Source organism: Hevea brasiliensis, chromosome 7 (genome assembly GCF_030052815.1).
Source record: "Hevea brasiliensis isolate MT/VB/25A 57/8 chromosome 7, ASM3005281v1, whole genome shotgun sequence".
NCBI lineage: Eukaryota > Viridiplantae > Streptophyta > Magnoliopsida > Malpighiales > Euphorbiaceae > Hevea > Hevea brasiliensis.
Window position 1 is genome coordinate 91,167,664 of NC_079499.1, and position 20,897 is coordinate 91,188,560.

General features: G+C 27.1%; 1 protein-coding gene and 1 pseudogene across 1 annotated transcript; both read left to right on the forward strand.

Annotated features, from left to right (window-relative positions):
- Positions 1-8,157: 8,157 nt before the first annotated feature.
- LOC110660403 (methyl jasmonate esterase 1) lies at positions 8,158-9,583 on the forward strand. Its single transcript, XM_021818719.2, has 3 exons — positions 8,158-8,709; positions 8,943-9,074; positions 9,146-9,583. Exons 1-3 carry the CDS (start codon positions 8,302-8,304, stop codon positions 9,425-9,427), a joined length of 822 nt encoding a protein of 273 aa, XP_021674411.2. The 5' UTR covers positions 8,158-8,301; the 3' UTR covers positions 9,428-9,583.
- A 9,592-nt stretch (positions 9,584-19,175) lies between these two features.
- LOC131181385 (methyl jasmonate esterase 1-like) lies at positions 19,176-20,369 on the forward strand (annotated as a pseudogene).
- Positions 20,370-20,897: the final 528 nt, after the last annotated feature.

Genomic DNA, 20,897 nt, shown 5'->3' on the forward strand with positions numbered 1-20,897 from the left:
AATGGAATCAATATAAGAACTCACCAACCTCAAATGTATGCAAATAATTTTGCTGCTCAAGGCACTACTCCAAGAAGGCTTCATTTGTATATGGAATTTTCTGCTATTTCTCCTGGAAATAGAGTGGAAAGGGCTATAAATCACAAAGAAGATGAAGATGAAGTGCAATAAGCTATAATAGAGATAAGTTTTGTAAAGCGGTGGCATATCAAAAGTCATTTGAGATGCACACATATTAGTCTAATCCAATCATTGGCATTTAGCTTTAAAAAGGTGATCAAAATGAACCTAATAATATCTATAACAACTTTTAGAGGACCTTAACAGGGAACAAGATAGAGAACAAAAGAAGTTATTCAATGGTGTCAATAAACACACAAACACATAGCTAAAAATAGTATAAACATGCAACAAGCATTCATTTGTGTGTGAGGTATGTGTAAGGAATTTATTATTTATAAAGTAGGAGCTCAAAACAAAAAAAACCAAAATTAAAGCTTTGCATATATAATACCTCATCCCATATTTTGCAACCTTATAAGAAAATGTCACTATTTATGTGTATCAAGATAACTATGTTTTGGCAATTGGCAAGCATGCCATCATGTGGCTACATATTCTAATGGTGAAATTGATCTAGTTTCCTTCACAAAAAAAAACCATCACACCTCAATTTAGTTGGCGTATTAACACATATTGATTTACTTCATAATCAATAAAGTATAAATAAAATTAAACAAGAATTTGCAATATATAGCATATCTCTTACCTCTTAATTCACCCCGGAATTTTCATGTAACACTTATTGTCTCCTCCTCTAGTAGCTGAACATATAGATTTTAAGCTAATTAGGTATATCACAGATATCAGATTTCAATTTGAAATTGTTTCAAAGTCTATAAATCCTCGCTTGAAAATTTGCACACCAAGCCATAGCTATAGTGTGTTCCCCTGCAAATTATACATTATGCAAATATCTATTGTAATTATTCGATGATTCATTTAATTTATGGATAAAGAAACTATATAATGATCTTCAATTTTAGAATAGGAGGAGTCATTATCCCAATAAGAGATTATTACATTGCAGACCATTCACAAAGTTCCCAAATTAATGGTATGCCAACGATGGAATTATCTTTTGTTTATACATAGAAGAAACCCAAAAAATAATCACCTCAATTTCAATATACATTACTAATAGCTCCAAAATGAGCTTGTAACACTCTTTCACTTCGTTCTATTAAAATATCTCAAAACAAAATTTAACATATAGGCTATAAATTCATATAAAGGAGATCTAAGATCGAATTAAAACAAATGAAGTAAGTTAATAAGATAGAAACCTCACTTATTTTGATCTCAAATATAAGGTGATGCTGGTGTTCTACTTGATTACACGACTTAACCTCCTTAATAATACGACGCATGCTATAGTAGCTAATGTAAAAGGAAGATAATTCACGAACCTCGAATCTAAAATCATTAATACATAATATTAAATTCTGAACTTTTAAAAATTTAGAATTATAATTATGGAATTACATTAAATATATTGATTAATTTATTTTTTATTAGTCAATTAAAATAAAATAAAAATTAGTTTTTTTTTTTTATTGTTGATTGGTATGTTTGACTATGCCATTATTTCTCATTTCCCCCTTTTATCTATATTATTTATATTTATAGAATTATAGATATAGAGATAGATAAATATTACACTAAAGTATAGCTATGTGAATAGCAATTCTTCACCAAGTAGAGTATTATCCTCGTGCAATTGCATAATTTATTTGATATTTTTAATATATTAAAATAATTAATTCTTATTGATTATATGGCTTGTATTAATTGCAATTATTTTTTGTAATATAATATATAATAATTGTCTTTTTTTTTTCTATTGATTTTATGGCTTATATTAAATAGAATTTTTTACGAATTAATATATAAAAAGGATTATAGTTTGTTAGATTTCTAACAAATGTCGATAATAATGAGTTGCAGAAAAACATTTATCGATTTATGTTACCTTTAATTCAATAATTGATATTAATATCTTAATTTATTAATGTTATTTTTGTTATTTAATAGACTTTATTTAATTTTTTATATATAAATAAGATTTTTTATATTAAATTATTAATTAATTATATATTTAACATGAAAATATATATTGGAAATTTACTATATAAAATCATGAAGATTGAGTTAGTATTTTTTATTTAACTTAGAATTCATTACAAGAGTTTTATTTCTATTAGAGTCTTATTTGTAATAATAAAATTATTGAAATTTAAAAGTTTTTTTTCTCTTTATGTTTTTTTTTTTATAAAATATTACTTTTGATATTTATTTGTAATAACAGAATTATTAAAAAATAATTTTTTTCTCCTTTACTTTATTTTTCTTATAAAATATTGATTTTGATATTTTAAAATTTTAATATTGATTTTGAGTTATAATTGAATTAGAATTGAAATTTTTAACTCTTTTTTTAAGTATATTGATTTATAATAGCTAACTAAATTTAGTTTTTTATTAATTTAAATAATAAGAACATATAATTATAAATAGCATAAATCATGATGGTATTTCTCCTTTACATTATTTTTTTTATAAAATATTGATTTTGATATTTAAAATTTTAATATTTCTTTTGAGTTATAATTGAATTAGAATTGAAATTTTAACTCTTTTCTTAAATATATTGATTTTTAATAGCTAATTAAATTTAATTTTTTATTAATTTAAATAATAAGAAAATATAATTGTAAATAACATAAATCATGAAGGGTATTTTTGGTAATATTAATATTCCCTCCCTCATATTTATATATTATATATATTATAATAAAAAATTATGGATAGATTAATAATATTTTTTTTACTTATTAATTTCTTATTTTAATTAATTACTTCTTATAAAATTTTATATTTAATTGAAATTAAGTATAAGTAGGATTAAGAATTTTAAACTTATATAAACTCTAAAATTAATTTAAATAATAAAATATTATTGTAATTAATTTTAAGAATGAAGGGCAATTTGGGTAAAGCTTATGTTCCTCCCCCTTCATAAATTTATATATAACATAGATTTAAATTAAAATATTACTTTAAATTTTAATTTCAATAATATTATAAATAAAAAATATTATTAATTTAAAAGTTATTACAATAAAATAATAATGTAATATATTAATAAATATGAATGATCAAAGTTTTAATTTAGTGATACCATAGCTATTTTAAAAATTATGAGGTTTTAAGTTTGAATGTAATAAGAGCTTAATGAGACCAAAAAAAGTATTTTATTTATATTTAAAAGTAAAAATGATAAGCTTATTTTGCATGAAAGTTGGATATAATATTATGTTAGTACATATTTTTTAATTATAAAGAAAATAAATTTATATTATTTATATTTTAACTTTTTTAGAATACATTTAATATGAGAGTTACAAAGCGAAGCGAAAAGTTACAATAATAATATTCAAAAATTGAACAAACAATTAAAATTTAAGAGATAATACTTAAATATATTTAATATGAAATTGTGGGAATGTATTTTAAATTAAACAAAATAATAAAAATAAATACTTAATAATAATATGAGAATAAATTTGTAATTATAAAAAAAATTATGTAATTACATTTTAATGGGTAACTGTTATTCTCTTTATTTTTCTCCTTATATTTGCTAAATAAAATTAAAAAAAGAGCTTAAAATTAGGGAGCTGAAGAGTGTTAAAGAATATAATAAAAAATAAATTTTAAATTTTATTATTTTAACTTTTATTAATGTATTTTCTTCAATTTTTTTAAATATTTAACTTAATTAATTTTTATAGCAATAATATTTTTAATATTTTAAATTTTAATATGAAAATTTTTAATTAATGCAAAGGCATTTAGTCTCTTGAATAATATATTTTGTCATATTTATAAGGTTTATATAGATTAAATAAAAATATCAAAAAAAAAAATAGTGTAAACACAATAAATCAAAATTCAAATTTTACTCTCATGGCTTTGGCCTTTTTAGTTTAATGTCATTCTCTTTGGTCTTTGCTAAAAAAAATTAGTTAAAGTTGCGCATAAATTAAAAATTTTTCTTTATTAATATTTTTAAATATATTCTACATTTCATATATTAATATTAGATTGAGATTTTTTTTTAAATAATTATCATTCATTAAGTTTAAATTTATGTTATTATATTTAATTATAATTATTATTTAAATATTTTTAAATATTAAAACAAATTTTATATTTTTATTAGTTTTCACAAATCAATTATTTATTTATATTTTATATAAATTATAGACATAAAGGTTATTTTATACATATTGCATTTTATATATTATAAATAGTAACAATTCCTTCTAAAGTATTAAAAAAAATAAATGATAGATTATAAAAAAATATATAATTTATCATATTTTACACACATTAAATAAAAAAGCTTTTTTTTTTTAATATTATCAATTTTATTATCGTCTCTTACATATTTTTATTTTATATGTAATGATTAAAATTATATCACTGAAAACTCTATTGAGTAATTAAAATTTAAAATACCAATATATAATTAAAAGTATATTATCATAAGGTGAACCATAAAAGCTGTTGAATTAATTCGTGTGATGGTTTTGTATTTATCACGTTCACCTTATAAAAATTTAAATAAAATTCGGTTCCTTAATCTTGATATAATTTTAATAATGTATATGATGTGATATAGTGTTATGAAGTGTTAGAATTAGGTTAGGCGGAACCATGGCTATTGTATAGTTTTAGCTCATCAAAAATTCATATTAAAAGTGATTAAATTTTTAATTAAAATTTTTATTTTATTTTAAAAAATAAATTGATAAGTAACTCTAAGGTAAGTACCACAAAGGGTAATAATTGCATAGAGTTTAGTAGAGCTTATCAAGAGTAAGATAGGGATTAACTTGTCATACTAGAAGAGAATATATTTTTTTTTTAATGGTAGCTTGCCTTAATGGTAACTGCAATAATTAAAATGTAAGTTCCCCTTAAACTTTCTTGAGATAATAATTTTGTATGCAATATGTAGTAATAATAATAATTAGTTCAGTAAATAATAAAATCAAATTTTTATTTGTGTTTTAACCCATGTTTGGTACATAAATTAAATTTAATTAAATACTTAGTAAATTGTAAAATAAATTAGTATATTAGAAATAATTTTTTTAAGGATGTAATTACTTGAATCTTTATGTGTTTATTAGAATAAATAACACATGTACATATTTTATTTAGTTTAATTATTTTTAAGATAACTTGGTAAATAAATAAAATAGATTAATTAGAAACTTAAGATTGTTTGTAAATTGAATTTGTTTATAAATTAAATTGTCAATAATAAATTAATTTTAGTCATTTGGTAAATTTTATTTAATTTAATTTAGCAACCCCATAGATGGAGAGTACTTATGCATGGAAATTATTTGTAAACAATAACCCCTATTTGAATTACTTGCGAGTGTAGGCTTAAAAAATGCATTTTTATTTTTAAGTAATAAGTTTGATAACGAAATAATAAATAAAACTTTTAGAAACATTAGTATAAGACTGATACTCGAATTAATAAGGTTAGACCAAGCATAAGGGGTGCCTAACACATTTCTTTTACATACTCACTATCCTAAATCTAAACATTAGGCTATGATGATGATGGTTGTGAAACATTTACAAGAAGTATGTTGCCATCCACAACCCTATCGACAAATTGAGTGCATCAATCAAATCCCTTCGGTTGTCCCTTCGAAAATTGATACCTCAATCAGATGTTCCTCGAAAGAAATAATGAATATGTCTCGACTGTTAACTGGGTGGTGACTTCTATCTATCTTTGTCTTTATGGCAAAAATTCTTAGTACCGTAGTAGTATTATGATAAGATGATACCTATTAGTGGACTCAATTCTATCAAGATTGTATAAATTGCATATCTAGGAAATGTTGTCCAATGAAGCGATATTTAAGTGAGATTGATGTGACTCTACCATATTTTTTTAGCTATCCTAGTAGGCTCAATATCTCTAATTTGTATGTACATTCAATTTTTTCTTTTGTACGTCTTTTGAGTAATAACTCGGGCGATAATTAAAAATTGTGAGAAAAAAATTTAATATCCGACTAAAGTATTATTCATTGTTTACATAATTTTCTCAAATCATAATAATACTATCCAATTAATAAAATGTAAAATGCTAAATATAAATAATTAAAATATAATAAAAATAAAGTAGTACTCTATAATTTTATAAAATAATAAATTAAAAATTTTCAACAACTCTCATAACATACGAGTAAATGATTATTTATAGAGAAAATTATTATTTAGTCTCTCTCTTTTTAATAAAACTAACTACTTATTTTATTTATTTTTTAGTTTTTCCAATCATGAAAAAGGTGGTTTGAATTTCATTCAGTCTCTCTAATTTAAAAAATACAATTATATATATAGTTATTCTATTTTTTAAGCCTTAAATTACTTAGTCCCCGTAATGATAATTTCTCTCTTCACTGAATATATGAACTAATAGAAAATATGATTTAAACTAAATGGAGGGACTAAGAAGTAATTAGCTTACAAAATAGGATGACTAGGTAATTGGCTTCATTAAAATAAAAATAAATAAATAGTAATTTTTTCATATATATATATATATATATATATATATATATATGTATATTAGAAATAGTAAAATAATTGAAATTCTATTTATACAGTAATTATCCAACTAGATTCTTTTAAAGTGTGTTGTTTAAATACTTCTAACTTATTTTTTTATATATATTAAATGTATAAAAATAGAAATTTGGTAAATACTTATAAATTATGCGTAACATAAGATATTAATTTATTTATATTTAAATTCAATTTTTAGATGTATTTAAAAATGTTAGGAATAGTTTTGGGTCTATAATAATAAATTAATTGAAATAAAAATAATGTTACAATTTACATTAATTAAAGAAATTAATTATATTTTTAATTTATTTATAAATTTATCTCGATTAAGAATATTAACTTAACTAAAAGTTTTGTGACATTGAAACTTCTAAAACACAACATAGGACATTAACTTAATTTATATTTAAATTCAAGTTTTAGATGTGCAAGAAATTATTTTGACTCTTTGGTAAAAAATAATTGCAAATGAAAATAATACTATAATTTATCATAATTAATTACAATAATTGTATTTATTTAAGTCGCTTAAAAATTTATCTCGACTAAGAATATATACTTAATTAGAAGTTTTATGATAATGAAATTTCAAACACTTTAGAATTTGAATTGTATAATATTTATTTATTTATTTATTTAAGAAGTTAATTTTTATAAATAGTCATTTGTAATTATATGAAGAATATTTTTGTCCATTTTATTATTAGATAATTTTTAAAAATTATTTAATTGTTTTAAATTTTTATAATTAAAATTAAATTAATTCTAAACTAATTTTAATATTATTTAATTAGTATATTTAAATAATTGTTTTCTTAATTTATTTATACGCTTATCTCGATTAACAATATTAACTTAATTTCTAGATGTGACCTTCAAAACTTATAACAATCAACATAAGACATTATTGAATTTTTAAATGTGTAAGAAATAATTCCAACTCTATAGTAAAAAATTAATTGAAAATAAAAATAATATTATAATTTATTTTAATTAAATAAAATATATCAGTTATTTTTAGTTAGAACTTAAAATTAATTAAATTTCTTTTTATAAAATTTTATGTTGAATTGCAATAGAAAAAAAATTAATTAAATGGAACTCAAATACTACTAGAACTAAAAATTCTAAAACTACATAAACTCTAAATTAGTTAAATATAAAAAATAATTAAATTGTAAATAAAATAAAAAATTAAGAATACTTTTTATTGTCTCATTATTCACTTATATTTATTAATAAATAAAATAATTATTATTATTTTGAAAGAGATTATTATTATTATTATTATTATTATTATTATTATTATTATTATTATTATTATTTTAAAAAATATGGTGGTCTTGTCGGAGTGAAGAAAGTGACTAACTTGTGCAGTAGCTTAATTGGTTTGCACATGCTGAGATGTCATCACTTTACGCGGTCCAAATTTAACTCTATCGATGGCTTAGAAATTATCTTTTAGAACAGGAAATGCTCTCCAATTCTCTATTTTTCTCTATGAAATCCATCCCTTTTCCTGGAAAATAACCAGCCATAGCCTTGTCGGAGTTGCCATTTTCAACAGGCCTGATGCCTCTCAAAGATAATTTATCCTGCACAAAACAATTGCAGAGTGATGCAGGACAGAGGCATTTCGTGTTAGTCCATGGAGCCTGTCATGGAGCATGGTGCTGGTACAAAGTTTCCGCTCTCTTGAAATCAGCAGGTTATAGTGTTACCGCTCTGGACATGGCTGCTTCTGGGGTGCACCCAAAGCAAGTTCATGAGCTCCACTCGTTCTTGGACTACTTTGAGCCCTTGATGGAATTCATGGAGTCTCTGCCACCAGAAGAGAGGGTGGTACTAGTTGGCCACAGCATGGGAGGCATTGGCGTATCTGTCGCCATCGAAAAGTTCCCTGAGAAAATTTCTGCTGGAGTCTTTGTTGCCGCAGCTATGCCTGGTCCTGATTTTGATTACAAAACTATAGCACAAAAGGTACTATTCGCGTCTCCATGTCTTGATAATACATCATCAAATACGTGTTAGGAAGAATTGTGGGTATAATCCTGGATTCTTGGGAATTTTGATTTTATGTGATTAATTGATGAGACTTGAGAGCGACCTTTTTAATTTGCCATTTGAGCAAGTGTTAATTAATTATTTATCCATGATGAAATATTGTTTACCCTTAAGAACCAGCACTCTGATCTACTTTGCGAAAATAACAGTATCCCAAAGAATCATTTTCGCCCATGGACTCAAAATATATCTATGACAATGGACCCAACAACCCTCCAACTGCCACAGTCATTGGTCCCAACTTCATGGCTTCCAAGTTCTATCACTTTTCTTCCCCTGAGGTAACAACTTCCTCTTCTTCCAAATCACGTCTGCATATTCCTTTTTTAATGATGATTTTGAACTGGTTCAGAATTTGGTACTGGCAACACTTTTGGTGCGACCTTATCCTCTTTTCAGTGATCTAGCAATTCATAATGAAATACTGCCTACTAAAGAGAGATATGGATCTGTTCATCGAGTTTATATAGTTTGTGATCAAGAAAATGATGTTTTCCAGAGATTGATGATTGAAAATAATCCTCCTGACGAGGTAAAGGTAATCCCCGACTCTGATCACATGGTCATGTTTTCTAAACCTCATGATCTGTGTTCTTCCCTCATGGAGATTGGAGATAAATACCATTCAACTTAACTACCACTTGCTCATATGACTAGCGAATATGTTAGTAAGATTAAATAAATTAGGTGAACTACATAAATTTTGTTTTGTATTTTGTTTAGTTCTTTCTGTATCATTTATGCAGATTAAATAATTTTGATAAATAAGACATTAGATATATTCTAAGAATTGTTAAATAGTATTATTCATTTGCTATTTTATGCTGATGATGAAGCCCGAAAATCCACAAAACGCTAATAAATTTAACTTCACAAAAGAAGAAATTATTCAATTCAATTCAATGATCAATGATTCTAACTATTGATTATGATAAGACTCATCATAATCAATATACTAAGCTAGTTTACCACCGGCCATTATTTTCAAAATATTTGGTAAAATTTCATTTTCAGTGATCCATCTTTATGACGAAGATGATGGGACTTATTATATATATATATAATTTGAATTTTATATACTACAACAACAAAGCCTTGAAACTTATTTATCGAGGTTGACTATATCTATAAATCTTTTTTTCCTATTCAGTTTCATTAGTTTCAAATCAATATTCAAAACTTATAAATCATTTGATGCTTTTTTCCTCCACTCATTTTAGGTCTCCTTATTTTTTTTTTACTAACCTATTACACTTGGGTATTAGGGCATTTGATTCTCTACTCTGAATGTGACCAAATCATATTAAACAATTTTCTCTCATTTTATTTCCCATATATACTACTTGCATTTTTTTTGCATATGTGGTCATTTCTAATTCTATCCTTTATCATATTACTTGACATAAATCTTAACCGCACTTACTTATCTTGTAGTATGTTATGTTATAGATACCTAACATTCACTATTATACAAAATAACTGGTTCGACTAGTATATCGAACTCAGGGAAATTCTTTTCTGCATCTCGTGATAGTTGTTGTTAGAACTAGACCAATCTAGTAAATCCCAAAGGTTTAATCAGAGTAATTGGTGTAGTTCATCTTGAGAGCCCTCTTATTTGAAGAACTGGAATTGACCCGCATTGAGCCCAGCTGAAATTAATTGTTGCTGAAGGGAAAGCATCTTGTACCATTTGAATTATATAAACTCTTTATTTTGGATAGTGTAAATTGGTTATCGATATTTTTTAATATTTAATTTTGAAAAATAATTATTCACTAAAAATTAAAAAATATTAATTAAAGCTAAATTGTAAATTAAATCAGTCGATTCAATATGTTGAAGAGCATATTTTTAATATATAAGTTAATATATTAATGTTAATATTAATTTAATATACTAAGATTAATGTATAAAACATTATTAATTTTATAATTTTCATATCATAAGAAATATGAAAACGTTTCTCATGATTTCACACTTTCATGCAAACTCTGGTTGAAACTTGAAGTTAGGTATTCACATTTTAATTTAAAGACAAGTGCAATTCTTAATTTATTGATTCATTAAATAAGGGCCAGAATAGAAAAATGCAGAAGCCCAGGTCTAGACCTTGATACAAAGAAGGTCCGCAATTAGACAACAGATGCACAGCCCAAAAGACTCAGGCCTAGAGCCTCAAGCAATTAAAACCCCAGAAGTTAGGAGGACCCGACCCAAATAGCAAGACCCGAAAGCCAATATCACCCAAACGAGCTGAAGAAAGCTTAGGACCTGTTTGATATTATCGTTGAAGTTGCTATTGAGAAAATTACTTTTTTTAAATATACTAATTAGAGAGTGTTAAAAAATAATTAAAAATTAAATTTAATCAGTTTTAGTCATAAAAACACTAAAATAACAAAATAACTTTTTCGAAACTGCTTTTCTCAACAGCATTGAAAATGGTATTTTTATTCAGAAAAACAGTTTCAGACTTTAAAACTCAATGTCAAATAGGCTTGCCGCTGCCTGTGGCTGCATGTTGGACTATTCTTCAACTGACGCCAACATCTACAGAATTGAAGCCATGTTGGGGAAGGCCTCATGCCAATTGATATCTAGCCGACAGAAGCCCCAATGAGGCCAACAGAAAACCCCAGCCAGTGTTGGTGTCTCAAAGTTCTGGCAGCTGAACAAAGGACCTAACTCAATAACATTAAGTGGTGATACGGTAGAGCCATTTGGCTTTTTAGTCTCCTATAAGGAACCAAAGGCCTAATTTAGTGCTGGAAAAGTCCCTAGAGGTGCCACACCAACAAAACCGAAACCCTAGAGAGGAGCCACAACAAGCACAACACATAAAACGTCACAGTTTGCTCAAAATCCCTCGTCATGAACCACCCTAGATGTATTCGGAAACACCACAAGAATGATTTTCAATCGAGCTCCCTCTTTGAGAAAACCTCTAGCTAGCAACCCAAATAAAAACAAAATTACTATTTACATTCCTACTGGCGATGGGGGTGGAAACCCACCTCCAGGCAAGGAAGAATGCCATCCCTGTTCGGATGGGGCAGGGAATAGCCACAAGTTGGCCAAGAAAGGAGGTGGTCTCCTAAAGGAAAAGAAAGAAAAAAACAGAGAACTTTCTCTCTATAGAACTAAAGAGAGAGAAACAATCTCCCTTATGGTGGTCAATGACCATGCTCTGAATTTCCTGTATTACCACCTTGTCATCATTGCACAGGATTTAATCTGTGTTCGTTGATCCATATTTTTCATTAGACAAAGTTTTGACCTTTGATAAATCTACTAGGAAAAATGATTATGATCCACATAAAACTAGTGAAATCCCTGCGCTACGCACATATAATTATAGAATTATATTGACTAATTATTAATAAATGTTTTAATGAGAAAGCAATTTTATTTTATACTTACTATTAAAATATAGACATTGAACGTAAATTGAAATTAGACATAAAAGAAATAAACACTTTAATTAAATATTTTATTTTAAGTTCAATGCCAAAAGAAAATAACTTCAGTTTATATGTTAATATATATATATATATATATATATATATATATATATATATATATATATATATATATATATATATATATACTAGGAAAAATGATTATGGTCTACATAAAACTAGTGAAATCCCTGCGCTACGCACATATAATTATAGAATTATATTGACTGGTTATTAATTAATGTTTTAATGAGAAAGCAATTTTATTTTATACTTACTATTAAAATATAGACATTGAACGTAAATTGGAATTAGACATAAAAGAAATAAATACTTTAATTAAATATTTTATTTTAAGTTCAATGCCAAAAGAAAATAACTTCAGTTTATATGTTAATATATATATATATATATATATATATATATATATATATATACTAGGAAAAATGATTATGGTCTACATAAAACTAGTGAAATCCCTGCGCTATGCACATATAATTATACAATTATATTGACTGGTTATTAATAAATGTTTTAATGAGAAAGCAATTTTATTTTATACTTCCTATTAAAATATAGACATTGAACGTAAATTGGAATTAGACATAAAAGAAATAAACATTTTAATTAAATATTTTATTTTAAGTTCAATGCCAAAAGAAAATAACGTCAGTTTATATGTTTATATATATATATATAGAGAGAGAGCTATTAATAATTTTAATTTATATATATATATATATATATATATATATATATATATATATATATATATATATATATATATATATATATATTTTAAATTTTGATATATAAAAATAATATAATATCTTAAAATTTTATTAATTATTATATATTATATTTTTATTATTTTTATCTCTCAAACTTTTTAATAAAAATTTCATAATAAAAATAAATAAAATCTTTATATATATATATATATATATATATATAAATACATATAATTAATATATGTTAATATGTTTTAATTTATCTTACAATAATGACTACTTATTATAATTTTAAGATGGTAACTATTAAATAATTTATAAGTTATATATGTAATTGGAGAATTAATAACTTAATTATAATTTAAAGTAACTAAATAAATAATTAATTAAAAATTAAAAAAAGCCACATAACAATACTATAAAAATAGAATGTTATGTGACAGTACAATGAAAATATCTCTTACTTTATATATATATATATAGATATAGGCTTAGAAAAAGATAAAAAAATGTTTAAAATTATAATATAAAATAAATTTTATCTATAATATATATATAAAAAATACGAATGATAAGCACACTTGTGAATTAGCAAAAATATTCTTATAAATATTAATTAATATCAGTAATAAATTCTACTCTAAAAATAATTTCACTTCTATTATAATCCTATTATGATTCCCCCGCGCCAATATTTATGATTAGGTATATCGGCTTTGGCCCCATTATTGTAAAAAATAGGTATTGAATCTAGAATAATAATATTAATAATAAAAAAAATATAAATATAAATATAAAAACAAAGTAATGATAATGATGATAAGTTATGAAGTTGAGATATTAAAAAATATTGTTGAAGTGAAAATAATAATAATAATAATAATAATAATAATAATAATAATAATAATAAAGAACGAATATCTATTTAATATATTCTAAAAATAAAAATTATTAAAAATAAAAATATAAAAAGAAAAGGAAAAAGACAGTGAAAATGAACAGGAAAAAAAACATACATGCATTAAAATTTGTGTAGATTTTTGTGCCTATTTATTCTTACCCTTGATTTTGGCATAGCTAAAGAATCAAATCACTTGCTGGTTAAAGTATATGCTCTTTGATATCTCGTTATTTGATGCATAGAATTGTTTAGAATTTTTTGTGCTGTAAATCTCTTTTATCTTAGAGTTCTAATGTGTCCCTGCTCATACCTTAACAAGGATAACTTTGTTACATTATTAAAAAAAAAAAAAATTAGACTAGTAACGATTCGTAATCCATTAAAATCGATTACTAATCGATTTAGCAACCGATTCAATCGATTACAATGAACCTGATTTTAAATAGTAACCGATAATAAAATCAATTATAAATAGTAACTAATAATAAAATCAATTGCAAATAGCAACTAACAACCAAATCGATTGCTAAATTAATTAAATTTAAAACAATGAAACTTTTGATAAAAAATTATCGATTGTTAATAGCAACTAAAACAAAATCAGTTTCAAAAAATTTGGTGTCTTTAATTTTATAATTTTGTAACCATCTTATAAATCGATTGCTATTTGCAACTAATTTAGTAACTGAAAAGTCGGTTGCTAATTAAAAAAAAATATAAAAAAATTATATTTCTAAATAATAAATAAATAAATTCAAATAAATAAATTTTTCAAAAAATTACTCAACTCAACTCAACTAAGTCTTTATCCCAAGCCCGAGTAAAGGAGGAGGGTTGCAGTAGGTGACAACCAGCGTAAAAATTTCGTCACACCTTATGATATGGATTTAAATGATATAAAAAATTACTAAAATAATAAATATTAATGAAAATTAAAAAGATGTGAAAGAAAAAGATGATAAAAAGAAAAAAAGATGAGAAAGAAAATGATGATAAAGAAAATAGATGAAAAAGGAAAAAATTATGAAGAAGAAAATATATGAAAAAGAAAAAGATGAAAAAGAAAATAGATGAGAAAAAAATGATGAAGAAAATAAATGAGAAAGAAAAAAATGATGAAAAAAATATGTTAGAAATAAAAATAAGATTAATAATATATATGAGAATGAAAAAGATGAAGAAAATAAGAGAAAAGAGAAGAAAGTAAAAAAAAGTGTAGTGATAAAATAAAATGAGTAGTGATTTATATAAGCAAATTAGAAATTAATTTTAACAATCAATTGTCAGTTGTTAATTTTTTTTTTTAAATTGGGTGAAAAGTTTTTAGGAAAAAAGTTTACAATCAATCACAATCGATTGCAAAAATTGGTTGCTATTAGTAATTGATTCGTAAATTGGTTGCAAATCAAAATAAAAAAAAGGGGCGAAATTTTTTGAGGAGAAAAATCAGTTGTGAAAATTGGTTGCTAACAGTAATTGATTTATAAATCGAATGCAAATCAAAATAAAAAACAAAAATATTGGCGGAAATTTTTTTTTGGGAAAAAAATTGGTTGTAATAGCAATAGATTTTAATCGATTTCAAAGATAGGTTGCTAACAATAACCGATTCACTAATCAGTTGCAAATCAAAGTTAAAAATAAAACAAAACAAAAAGATGGATGAGAATCTTTAGGGGAAAAAACTGTTGCTATTAGCAATTGATTTTAATCAGTTATTATTAGCAACTAATTTGCAAATAAGTTGTAAATAAAAAAAAAAAGAAAACACAAAATTGAGCAAAAATTTTTTAGGGGAAAAATTTAGCATTCGATTTGCAATTGATTGCAAAAATAATCAAAAAGGAATTGGTTGTAAATAACAACTGATTTTTGTAACTGATTGTAAATCAGTTGCTAATTTTGGAGTCAATTAAAATAATTTTTAAATTTAACAACCGATTTCTTAAATCGATTGTTAACAACAATTAATTTTAAAATTAGATGCTATTAGCAATAGATTTTAGTAACCGATTTCTAAAATTGGTTGTTAATAGCAACCAATTTTAAAATTGATTGCTAATAATTTATTTAAGATTTTTCTTATATCGATTAGCAATTGATTTAGCAATCAATTTTAAATCTGTAACACCCAAAAAATTTTAAATTTTATTATTTTATGAGTAATATTGATATTTTAATTTTATTTAAATTTTAAGAAATTATTTGAGATTTTTCGAATTTTAAAAATCGGGTTCGATTTTCCAAAAATATAAACTTTGATGATTTTTAAAAATTAATTTAAAGACCACATGGCAAAACTAAAAATATATTTGGAGTCTACAAATTTTTCTGAGTTTTCTGAAATTTTTTCGAAATTTTTGGACCTCGTTTTCGGTTCCGAGGCAGAGTAAAAATTCAAAAATTTTGTATTCCGAATCGAACTGGCCGAATCGAACCGGACCGGATCGGACCGGTCGAATCGGACCGGCTTCTTCTTTTTTCTTCTTCCTCCCCGCGCGCGTCCCGACCCCTCTCTCCTTCTCTCCCTTTTTCTCTCTCCTCCCTCCTCCCTTTGCCGCGCCGCCGCCTCCCGTGCCACCCCAGCTCGCCGCCGCCCATCCCCAACAGTCTCAGCCCACCGGCTGGAACGCCGGAAAACGGCGCCCGAAGCGACGCAACGCCCAAGCGCCGCTTCGTCTTCCCGGCCGAAATCCGGCCAATCCGGCCACCAATCGAACCGGGTATTGTGTCTAAATTCATCTACTCGTCGAGAGCTTTCCAAGACAGGAAGAACACCGAAATCCATCGAGCGGTTTGTCCAATTTTTGCCCGAGAAGTTTTAGCCCATTTTGATTTTTTGGCTAGATTTCTCGTAAACCGTGAACTCCACGAGAAAACCGAGAGTAACAGAGCGCTCCACTCGTCGAGAGCTTCGCGGTGATATAAATTTTGAATTTTTCCGACACTATTTTTTGGTAGGTCCCACGGAACTTCGCAGTATTTTTCTGAGCATTTAATGAGCTTAGAAAATTTCGTAAAATTTATGTACTAACCCTCGTGTTGTGGGCTTCGTGTAGGTATCTTCAATTCGCAGAAATTCGACAGTTGTCCGGGTCTGTGAATTTCCGGCCAGACAAATCGGCTACCGGAAAAAGTCTCCGAATTGAATCGAGGTTTTGGCTACCCCACCATTGTCAGATGTCCCGAGCTCGTCCCCGGAGTCAGAATCCGCAAAGGTAAACCCGAACCTTGCTTTTTCGTAATTTTCTAGTGCTTAAATAGGATTAAAAATCCATAAAATATTCGTGGTAGCTTAGAAAATTATGATTCTTTTTGCAATAGCCTAGTAATATTGCTAAGGACAGCGGGGTAAAGTTTTAGAATTTTTAGAGCTTGTTTAGGCAGTTTTTGCAAAAATGATCAATTATAAGGACTAAATTGAAATTTTACATATTGTGATGAATGACTGTTTGGATGGGCCCAGGAGGGGCTGTGTGATGTGATTGAATTGTGGATATATGAGTTGCGAATATAGAAGTGTGTTTTGAGCCCTTTTGCAGGTTGGGTAGGTCCTAGGTAGAGGGGAGACTCTGCCGGATTTTCGGCACAACTTAGGACGTATTTGGTCTTTTCTTGATTTGTATTGAGTCATTTGTATTAAATAATTGTAATGTAATTATCAGGTGAGCCGGGACAGCCTTCTTCCTCCGCCCAGCCACCACAGTGACCGTTGTCAAGTCTGTGAGTAAAATATTAATTTTAATTGTAATTTCGATATTATTATATGTGCAGGCATGCCCATGCATCACCTATATGTATGTATCTATGTAGTTAAACTCTAGGCACGTTTTATGTTGCATTTATAACTGTGAAAGTGCCATGTATGTTGTTGTGGTAATTTGGAGCAGTATGCGTGCGTTGGCGTGTGTGTGATGTGGTGTGGACTATGGATAGGACGGGTAGACACGGCTTGAGATCTTCGCTGGGACCCGGTCCTTCGGGGTAGACATGGCTTGAGTTCTTCGCTGGGACCCCGATTTGGTTATTAAGTGGAAGTCCGAGCTGAGTTCTTCGCTGGCATATGTTGGATTTAAGAGAGCTGTATAGGGGATCAGCTCCCATATATTATGATTGATATTACTGGGTGTGTGAGTGCTCCAAATTACCTTTTTGCTGTTATGATGTGAATTTATTGCTGATGTTGTATTTCACTTTATAGGATGCATTAGCTTTAGATAGTTATAGAGATTATGGTTAAAATTGATATTTTACTCTCTGAGTCGAACGCTCACTCCTGTTCAATATTTTTTCAGGCTACAGGAGGATTTTATTGTGGTTAACCTGCTTTTCTCCTTCGCAGGTTGTTTATCAATATTTGTATAATTTTATTTACTCCTAGAAATTCCGCATGTGTTAGAAGTATTTATTTGATTTTGGTTTGTAATATTATTATCATATTGGACCTGTAAACGCATAATGATATGCATGTTTGATGGACTGGATGAGGGAGCTGAGCTCCCATATATTTTTATGATGATATGAGTATGTGGAGGGTGAGCTGAGCTCCCCAATTGAGTATTTACTGTGTTTACAGGTCGGGTGAGTCAAAAACTTCCCATTGGAAGGTTCATTTTATGGGCGGACTCTGTCCGGTTGATTTCTTGAAATTGGGCCCAAATGGGCCTTAGAGTTGGGTTAATGAATAGTTAGGCTTACTACGGGCCTCGGGGGTTTTAGGCTGGCCCATGTCCTAGTGCCGGTCCGGCCCATAGGTTGGGTCGTGACAAAATCGATTGCTAATAGCAACCAGTTTTAGTAATTAATTTTAAATCGATTGTTAGTACCAATTGATTTAGCAATCAATTTTTGGATCGGCTGCTAAATTTTTAAAAGTTAACTATTTTACTAAAAAAAAAAAATAAATCATAAATCGATTGTAAAATTAATTGCTAATAACAATCGATTTCAGTCATTTACAATAATCAGGTGTAAAATTAATTGTTTTTTGTAGTGCATATTAGTCCCACAATTTGGAGGAGTCTCCAAATTTTTTATGTCTTGTTTTCTATTTCGTTGTCTTTGTATTATATTTTTTTAATTTAACATTTTAAATCCTAGAAGTGTATATAGATGATTTGTTGATTTGAGTGTAGTTTCTTGATTATTTAAAATTAATAAAATCCATGATTTATAAAAAAAATAATGTTGATTATTGTTTAATAAAAGTGTAATTTATAAATTTTTATTAATTGTAATAATAATTATTATTATATAACTATTAAAATTTGGACCCCTCAATACTTAATTCTATATCCGTCCTGTATAAAACAATTGCAGAGTGATGCAGGACACAGGTATTTTGTGTTATTCCATGGAGCCTGGTGCTGGTACGAAGTTTCCGCTCTCTTGAAATCATCTGGTCATAGTGTTACCGTTCTGGACATGGCTGCTTCTGGGATGCACAAAAAGCAAGTTCATGAGCTCCGCTCGTTCTTGGACTACTTTGAGCCCTTGATGGAATTCATGGGGTCTCTGCCACCAGAAGGGAGGGTGGTACTAGTTGGCCAGAGCATGGGTGGCATTGGCATATCTGTCGCCATGGAAAAGTTCCCTGAGAAAGTTTCTGCCGGAGTCTTTGCTGCCGCAGCTATGCCTGGTCCTGATTTGATTTCAAAACTATAGAACAAAAGTTACTATTCTCATCTCCATGTCTTGATAATACATAATCAATATGTAGGGTGCTCAAAATTAGGACGAATTTTGGGCAAAATCCTTGATTGGTTCTTGGGAATTTTGATTTGATGTGATTAATTGATGAGACTTTGGAGGCGACCTTTTCAATTTGCCATTTGAGCAAGTGTTAATTAATTATTTATCCATGATGAAATATTGTTTATCCTTAAGAACCTGCACTCTGATCTTCCTTGCAAAAATGTACAGCATCTTATAGAATCAATCTCCCTCATGGACTCAAAAAATATATCCATGGCAATGGACCCAACAACCCTCCAACTGCCACAGTCCATGGACCCAACAACCCTCCAACTGCCATAGTCCATGGTCCCAACTTCTTGGCTTCCAAGTGCTACCGCTTTTCTCCTCCTGAGGTAACAACTTCCTCTTCTTCCAAACTACATCTGCATATTCCTTTTTAATGATTATTTTGAAATGGTTCAGAATTTGGTACTGGCAACAATGTTGGTGCGACCTTCGCCTCTTTTCTTTGATCCAGCAGCAGCTCATTATGAAATAATATTTACTAAAGAGAGGTATGGATCTGTTCATCGAGTTTACATAGTTTGTGATCAAGAAAATGATGTTGTGCAGAGATTGATGATTGAAAATAATCCTCATGATGAAAATAATCCTCCTGATGAAGTAAAGGTAATCCCTGGCTCTGATCATATGGTCAAGTTTTATAAGCCTCATGCCATTCAACCTAATTAACACTTGCTCATATGATAGCAAATATGTTAATTTGTATTGTATTTTGTTTAGTTCTTTCATTATCATTTATGCAGATAAAATAATTTTGATAAACAAGATATTAGATTATTCTAAGAATTGCTCAATAGTCTTGATTCATTTGATATTTTATGCTGATGATGAAGCCTGAAAATCCACAGACACTGTATTAAATCTGACTCTGTAAAAGAGCTTTTTTGTAGGATGGTAAGCCAGTTTCCAGCAGGCCATTATTTTCAAAATATTCGGTCCATGATGAAGATGATGGGACTGTGTAAATTTAGTCTATAATTCAGGAGCTATATACATTGTGACAGGCATGATAATATGCATCAGACATAATGAAATTTAACTTGAATTGCATATGTAGATCAACGTTCTGAATTTCTATCATATAAAATCCAAATGATCTCATAAAAAAAAATGACATTTTTTTAAATAATTAAACTATGAATTAAGGAAATTCTTTTCTGCATCACTTGATCATTGTTGTTAGAATTAGACCAATCCAGCCGATGCCAAATGTTTAATTAGAATCAAGCTAGTAATCACTATAGTTCATCT